Here is an 8473-nt window from a genome sequence, read left to right as displayed (position 1 = left end):
TTGGACAATTTTGAGGAAGCAGAAAAACCGGTAGAAAGCTGCGTGGTTGCAGAGCCTGTTGAAGTAGAGAAGACTTTGTTAGACGACGACACAGATATTCCTGATATTCCTGTGGATCTGACCAAGGTTCCTCTTGATCTACTCAGACAAGTTAACTCCAAGAAGAACCAAGAAGATAACGCTGATGAGGATGCTAAACCATCGAATGGAAATCTTGATATCTCTGAATTTGATATACTGCAGGATAAAGACAGCTTGAATGTAGTGAAAGATAAGATATTAGAGGAGATTCCAGATTTGGACGACGCAGAGTTCGATATAGACGCAGAACCTAACGAGGCAGTGAAGCTTGAGGAAGTTGAAGACCCATTTGCCACCAAGGAACCAGAGACTGTAGACTTTGAAACTGAGGCTATAGTAGAGGCTAGTTTCGAGGCAGCTACCTTCGTCGATGAAGAGGATCCATTCGACACCACCTTTGCTGAAAATATTCTTCCAGGCAAAACAGAATTAAAATTCATAGAGAAAGAACTTGAAGAACTACCAGTTTCTGAGGTTACTATATCTTTAACTGATCCAGCTGGACTGAACAGGGATTACGAGACAGGATTACTGAAAGAAGAGAATGAAACGAGAAGCAGCGGTCTGCAGCTGAAGAGGGATCTCTTAGGTGGGTCTACGACAGATCTAAGTCAACTGGTTGAGGAACCTATAGCACCAGTTGAAGAAATCACTTACGTTGATCCGTTTGATGTTTCACAAGTAAAGGAAATTCCACCTGGTAAAGGAGAATTGAAGTTCCTCGAGAAGGAGCTGCTTGGTGAACGACCCAATCCTTCAAATTCTTTAGAAGACGACGATTTTGATCCAAGAAAAGACGAGCAGCCAGAGATCGTTGAAAATCAGAATATACCACCCAGACCTCCTCTTCCAATTGCAGCTCCAATTAAACCAACTTTCAAAGTCGACTTTGAAGAGGAAGAAAGGCCGGAGAGCGGTGTAGAGATTGGTGAACTTGGTCGAAGAACATCACGACCGGAAGTGCTCGAGCTAGCACCAACGAAGGCAGTTGCTTTCGAGCTACCAACACCCTCAAAGCGACCAGATTTATTGGCAACCAGCGAGGAAGAGAAAACATTGCCCTCGAAGCCACTAACTCCATATTACTCTCAGAAGTCTATCGAAGAAGTGTTGCCTATAGAGGAGGAAGAAATAGATGTGGATCCATTTGACACGAGTTTCGTGGCAAAAGTAGCTCCAGGAAAAACAGAATTGAAGCTAATAGAATCAGAATTACTGAAACAGGAGACCAAGTTGCCTCACAGCTTAAGTGACCACGACTTTGATCCTAGAGCTGAGGGAGAGCCAGTAAGGAGACAGAGTGACTTCACTGCAAGTACTATCAGGCCGAATAATTTAAAGATCAACGAGCTGCAGAATTCAGTATTGAGGAAGTTCAAAGAGCAACAACAACCAAAGGAACCAGAGGTACAACAGAGTTTATTAGACGAGAGGATCGAGGTGGACGCAAAACCATTGACACCGAGGATTGAGTCAAAAGTTCTAGAGAAAGAGGAGGAGGAGATCTCTTACGTTGATCCCTTCGATACATCCATTGCAGCTGATATTCTACCTGGTAAAGCGGAGTTGAAAATTTTGGAGAGTGAGTTAGAGAATATTCCAGGGGAAATACCAGTGAGACCAGCTCCTATTGCTCTGACTGCTATAGCGAAGCCTGTAGTAGTTCCTGAAGTGGATCTTGACTTCGATCCAAGAGCAGAGGAGAAGAAAGTGTCCACAGACTTCTTGTGCATAGATGATCAAGGTCCTGAAGCAAAAGTGCTAACACCACTGCAGAACGAAGCTTTCGCTATACCTGAGGACGTGGATCCCTTTGACACCAGTTTTGCCGTTCTAGGGCCTGGAAAAACGGAACTAAAATTACTGGAGTCTGAATTAATGAAGAAATAGAGGCTCTACTGTCCTATCTATCATCTTCTTACCCTTCTAAGGACTCTCTGCTAATATTTTATGCAGTTCTACTATTTGAAAGTTTTCATATAACTTAATCTTAAGCTAGTCAATTAATCAAGATGGATTCCAAAGGAGGAAACCCTTTCCTGATGGACGATTACGGCACAGAATCCAACGACAAGATGGCTGGCCAGACGTCCAATCCGTTTCTACAAGATTTTGCAGATACAGAGACGACAGGGGGCGGAGAGAATCCTTTTCTTAGTTTTGGCGGGGATCAAGCGTATCAGGCGCCCGTCAGCGTCGACTCGACGAATCCTTTCGCTTCGTTCGCTGCAGATGCCAGTGCACCGCCGAGCACTGACATTGAATCTACCACTACAGATTCAACTGTAACTAACATATTCGCTAGTGAGCCTACGAATATATTCGTGACGACAAGTAGCGAGTCGACTGCAGATTTATTTGACACTGCGGTACCATCACAGCCTTCTCAGGAGATTTTTGGCGATATTGCAGCTCCGCCATCCTCACCAGCTCTTGTAATCCCTGCTTCAGTAAAAAATGGAAAGGCTGTTCCGTCTAGACCTCCTCCTCCAAGGCCTCAACCCCCTACACCTCCTAAGCATACCAAAGACTTGATTCTTTCTGTCACTGGTGCAATGGACGCCACGTCGAATCACCTTTTGGATCGACTACAGGTTCGTTTAAAAATGTGTACTCATTTTAATCCTGTTGGATTGCTTCTGATTTAAGTATTAATTACAGGCAACCAGAACGCCCAGTCCCACTCTATTGCACTCCCCGTCACCCACTCCGGAGCACAGCTTCGCGGATCTCCTAGACATCGACTCGAACGTTCCAGACCTCATGTCAGATGACAGCAAGGTCGTCGAATCACCTTCGAAGAACCAAGACATTATGGACATTTTTGATGCACCTAATACAGACACAACCACCACTACTATCTTCTCCACTTCTATGACAACTGGAGACACCACCAGTTTAGTAACAGGGGTGGCTCTAACAAGTACCACAAGACAGGATAATCCATTTGTTAGTATTACTGAGCAGGAAGTGTCACCTGCTGAGGATGAAGATGCTTATAAGTCAGACTTTCCTGAAACTGCATCTGTAACCAGTGAAAAGAGGCCTTCCATAACTTCTACCACAGGAGTTGTTGGTTCAGAACTTGATAAGACTGGTATCGACTTAGACTTCTCTGCAGAAGCTCAAATTGACTCAGAGATTCTGCAGCCATCGACGACAGCAACTGAATTGTTTTCAACCAGCACTGCTGAACAATTGTCTACAACTACCACAGAAACTGCGTTCTTTTCTGTTGCTGATACAACCTCTGAACCATTTGAAACTACAGAGGATACACCATTTTCAAGTTCTACTCCTATGCAACCAGTCAGTGCAGAACCTCTATTTACCACCACAGAGATGGATGTACCTTCTGCTCAACCTAGTGGTCCATTTTCGTCTGATTTATTGGGTGATTTTAGAGAACCTACGGAAGATACTAGCAGAGTAAGATCTGCAAGTCCAATTCCTGGGGTTGAATTTCCTACCAGTGAAGCGTATAAGCCTGAAGAACAGTTAGATAACTTTGCGGCCACCACAAAGGCCATTGAGAGCACTGGGGATGCATTTGATATCTTTGCTTCCAAGTTTGACAAGGCTGGAGAACAGGATTCTGCTGGAGGGGATCCGTTTTTGGACGCCTTTGGTGGTGGACCTACTGCTATGGATACATCCAGTGATGGTAAACAAATTTGTGTTTTAATGTAAAAAGAAATTTATTCAAGCCTTAATTTTCTATTTTTTTTTTTGTTTTTTTTTATTATACAATAGTTTGGGGTGACTCTTCTGCAACTGGGTCAGAGACTGCAGTGACTGGATTTGGAGAGGCTGATGCATTTGATTCTTTCCTGAATATGACTGCTCCACCTCCACAGCAAACAATCAAGAGGGCTGAGTCTGCTGAGTCTGATGAGGGTCCAGACTTTAGTGTATTCATTAAGTAAGAATTAATAATTCAAGTTTTAAATTACTTAATATTTATTTGTGTTAGGTTTAACTTTAATGAGATACTTCTCGGTGTCTTTACAAGCTCGCGCGTACCCACGCTTCGCACGACGAAAGACACGTTCGTCTTTTGTTCCCCGCGCACGCGCTCGCTTGACAGTACGGCGTTACAGTCCGTCTTACAATTTGTATACTGGTTAATATATATTTCATTTCCAAAGGCCAAAGGAAGATGATCAGTCTGGATTAGAGGGAGGGACAGTGCCTGTGTTAGCTCCACCACCAAAGAGTCCTCAAAATACAGCATATATTGACACTTCCCCAAGATTCAATCCTTTTGATAAGTCAGGGTTTGCAGAAGATGCTCTTCCTACTACAGAAGCTGTTCAAATAGGTGAAATGACCAGGACAGATTCTCAGGTACTATTTTATATTGAATAATTTGCTCTTTATTACAAGATGGTACTATTTCTTCATATTCAATTTGGTGACAGGAAACTCCACCAACACCCTTATTCGATGAGGATGTCAGTCAACCTCTGGAAGATTTCCCAAGAGTAACATACACTGGAGATGGCTGGGATCTACATCTACGTCAGCCTTATAAAAAGAAAATCACTGGTCACAGATTCTGGAAGAAAATCTTTGTCAAATTAGTCTATCAAGGCGACAATCCTGTGCTTCAACTATTTAATGGCAGGGACACCAAGGATCCCTTCCAAGAATTGCCTCTAGTTCCAGCTTATTCTGTTTCTGATATTGGTGCTCAGCAATTTGATCAATTTGGAAAAATATTCACTGTGAAGTTGCAATATATCTTTTACAAGGAACGACCTGGAGTTCGACCTGGTCAGGTCACAAAAGCGGAAAGGTTGACGAATAAGCTCAGTCAGTTTGCTGCTTATGCCATTCAGGGTGATTACCAAGGAGTGAGAGAGTTTGGAAGTGACTTGAAAAAGCTGGGTCTTCCAGTAGAACATGCACCACAAGTACAGTTTTTTCCCTTAATTACTAATATTTGAACTAACACAGAATTTAGAGATATTAATGACTGTGAATTCTGTTTTATAGATTTCTCAACTATTCAAATTTGGTTCCCAATGCTTCGAGGACATGAAGCAGTTCTCCTGTGCCATAGAAGAGGCTCTCTTCAGACTGCCAGCATCTCGAGAGAGGGCACTCAATTATAAAATGGAAGAGGTGCAAATAACAGTCGTAGACGAGCTCTATGTCGAGCAAAGTGCGCAGGGTGCAGTGGAGAAGCAGATAGCGCGCGTTCGATTGTTCTTCTTGGGCTTCCTTTCCGGTAAAAATTCACCGACACTTCAAAATCATTAGTGTTTATGAAATATAAATTGGAATTTCAATTGGAATTGACAAAATTATTTCAATGACTGCAGGGATGCCTGATGTCGAGTTAGGAATAAACGACATGTGGAGACAAGGAAAAGAAGTTGTGGGCAGACACGACATTATTCCTGTGGTAACTGAAGAATGGATCCGTCTGGAGAACGTCGAGTTCCACTCCTGCGTTCAACAGGATCAATACGAAAAATCCAGAACCATTAAGTACGCTCTCTTCCTTTTAAAAAACCCATAATTGCCTAAAAAAAAATTCTAACTATAGCTGTACTAATGAAAAGCTAATTGCGATTAACCCCTGACTAACCCGTTTGAAGGTTCAAGCCACCAAATGCGTGCTATATTGAGCTCATGAGGTTCCGTGTAAGACCACCCAAAAACAGGGAGCTTCCCCTTCAGCTTAAAGCTGTAATGTGCATTACTGGTAACAAGGTACTATCGCTTTCGAAGTTTGCTTGGAATGCTTTTGATATTCTTATGCCTCTTAAGCAACGCCCACCCACTATGACCCCAATTTTCATTATATTAATAGGTAGAGTTGAAGGCAGATATTCTTGTGCCGGGATTTGCGTCGAGGAAACTCGGCCAAGTGCCTTGTGAAGACGTGATGATCCGTTTCCCTATCCCCGAATGTTGGATCTATCTGTTCAGAGTGGAGAAACACTTTAGGTACGGATCTGTGAAATCTGCTCACAGGAGAACGGGAAAAATTAAAGGTATAGAGAGATTCCTGGGTGCAGTGGACAATTTGGAGCCACAGTTAATGGAAGTGACGTCGGGGCAGGCTAAATATGAGCATCAGCATCGCGCTATCGTTTGGAGGATACCTAGGTTACCCAAGGAAGGCCAAGGTATCGTTATTTTATTGTGCCCTAACATCCTTCGACCAGATCCCAGAGAACCTAGCCGAATATTGTTACGTAGAGTTCACTATGCCAGCCACTCAAGTGTCTCACACAACAGCGAGAAGCGTCAGCTTCCAGAACAGCGACAGCGACACTCCACCAGAGAAATATGTCAGAAATTTGTCACGACACGAGTACAGGTATTTTATACCTTCATAAACATTGTAATTTTAAGACTGAATTTTTTGTATGAGCCTCTAAAAAGATATTTTCCCAAAAAATACACCGATAGATGTTTTATTTAACCAGTATCAGTATAATGCTTAAGCTAACTGCAGTAGTGACAAAACGGTGAAATATTTTATTAGAGAAACATACTTTGCGTGTTCAAAAGTCTCGAACAAAAACTCCAAACATTCTACTTATGTAACAGAGACGATAACATTTTGTGTCATTCCTCGACTAGAGTCGGGATCGAGCATACGCAAGGTGAAGGCCCAGGGGCGTACGTATCGGCAACGTTCACCAGAAAGATTCCGGAAACGACGCCAGAAACCACGACACAAGTGGAAGCCTCAGACGCTGACGCTGATGCAGACTCTGATTCGGATTCCTCCGAATAATTGCCAGTCGGTGATGCGTAAGGTAACGGTAAACACGTATAAAACTAAGGAGGGTCGCTACTTGTTAATGATAAGGTGTATACAGAAAGAAAATGATGCCTGTGACTGAACACCTAACGTTTCACGACTCGTAGCTGAAGCATAACGTTCTATTAATGAATAATATTGCGAATGATTGAAAGAGGAGATTTTTTCGGTAATTTCGAACGCACATGAGTATTACACGATTAGCATAATCGTTCGTGTGTTACCGCTTCGAGTTCGACCACCACGAGTCGCGAAACGCCGGTGTCGCCGCGTGTTCACGTAACGCATAGCAGTTTAAACGAGATGTATGTATGAGAGGAGTAATTTTTAAGGGAGGACAATACTGATTTTACGTTCGGTTTAGCTTGCTAAGTAGTAATACGCGCATTTCGCGGTGAAAGGCTTTGCCCTGGCAGCCGTGTGTTTCAGACACAGATCCATGTTTACATTATTCGACAATTGGATAAAGAATATCTTCAATTTTGAACATATTCACTGTTTACGATAAATACATTATTTATTTTTACGTTCATTTCACATTCTTCAAGCTTTCTTACATTTAACATTCTTACGTTAATTACTGATATAAAAATATAGAAATAAAATTGTCTCTGTACTAAGAAAAATTGATAGGTTAAAGGAGAAGTTGAGGTTGTTCTGAACTACAAACTACGCAGTGAATAATGAATGTTATGACTTGAATCTATCTTAATTAATACTTCTATCGCAACAACACGATGACCGGAGGACAATAGTTATTAATTAAGAGACTCGTTATAACTCGAGGGAACGTGCACCGCATATCTTATCGTTTGAGCTTGCAGATGAACTATATCAAATGTTATCTAGTCGTTTTTGAAAGGTAGTTTATTGAGATTAATCGTCTGTTAATAGCAACGTAAGTAAATGATAATAAAAAAGAAAAAAGGTATCGACAATTTTGTGAGGCAAAGAACGGATGCATTGTGTGCATAATATTAACGTGAGCATGGGAGACTGCAATTTATCTAGTCCTTAATAATATTTCATTCTTGTACGCGAATCATGCTGCGAGAATACGTTCAAACGCTTTGCAGATCGATATATCCAAGTCCTAGTCGTAAGTTTCTGTTCTCGAGATTTCTTTGTCGAGTCAATCAATGGATTTTTTCGGGGGTTTGAATAATTGGGTCGATTAAAGAATTTCCGCGTAAATTTCCTAAGAATATGTAAAAAAATTAAAAAATATATTTATCTATAGGTAAGATAAACGATGCAAAATCGTTTAAATAATTCTACGTAAAGAGAATGAAGATTTAGCCGTATAAGTTTCAGTTTTTTGAAGTTTTCGTTGGAAATTTTGTCATCCTGCAAAGGAGACCAGGAGAGTCTATTCTAGTCCTTACCTTGTAAGAAAATCGTATGACAAAGTCAGGTGTCGAATCACCGGTCATACGTTACGCTAAGTCTATATAGGTTAGTAATTAATCCAACGACGTGTAGAAATGTCAGCCGACATGCCAAGTAACTTATAGACAGTTAGAGCTATTAATTAATACTGTCGGTTACAGACTGTCACTCTGATCCGTGTCAATGCGAATGTACATTTTCTTTTAATTACAAATTTGT

The 8473-nt window shown here is 41.6% G+C and overlaps 2 protein-coding genes across 2 annotated transcripts in view; both read left to right on the top strand.

Annotated features, from left to right (window-relative positions):
• LOC108574982 (protein stoned-A) overlaps window positions 1–2059 on the top strand; it is a 7135-nt gene extending 5076 nt beyond the window's left edge. The window contains exon 3 of the mRNA XM_017937667.1: window positions 1–2059. This exon is cut by the window's left edge and continues 24 nt beyond it. Coding sequence (XP_017793156.1) covers window positions 1–1971 — 1971 coding nt within the window. The 3' untranslated portion in view covers window positions 1972–2059.
• On the top strand, window positions 2018–7198 carry LOC108574981 (protein stoned-B). Its single transcript, XM_017937666.1, is given in 11 exon segments — window positions 2018–2675; window positions 2743–3745; window positions 3835–4003; window positions 4230–4428; window positions 4503–4997; window positions 5080–5314; window positions 5409–5577; window positions 5688–5802; window positions 5903–6240; window positions 6242–6415; window positions 6682–7198. Coding segments are annotated over 11 exon segments (3636 nt in total). The 5' UTR covers window positions 2018–2093; the 3' UTR covers window positions 6839–7198.
• The last annotated feature ends 1275 nt before the right edge of the window (window positions 7199–8473 follow it).

This window comes from Habropoda laboriosa, unplaced genomic scaffold (genome assembly GCF_001263275.1).
Source record: "Habropoda laboriosa isolate 0110345459 unplaced genomic scaffold, ASM126327v1 scaffold210, whole genome shotgun sequence".
NCBI lineage: Eukaryota > Metazoa > Arthropoda > Insecta > Hymenoptera > Apidae > Habropoda > Habropoda laboriosa.
This window is presented reverse-complemented; position numbering and strand designations above follow the sequence as displayed.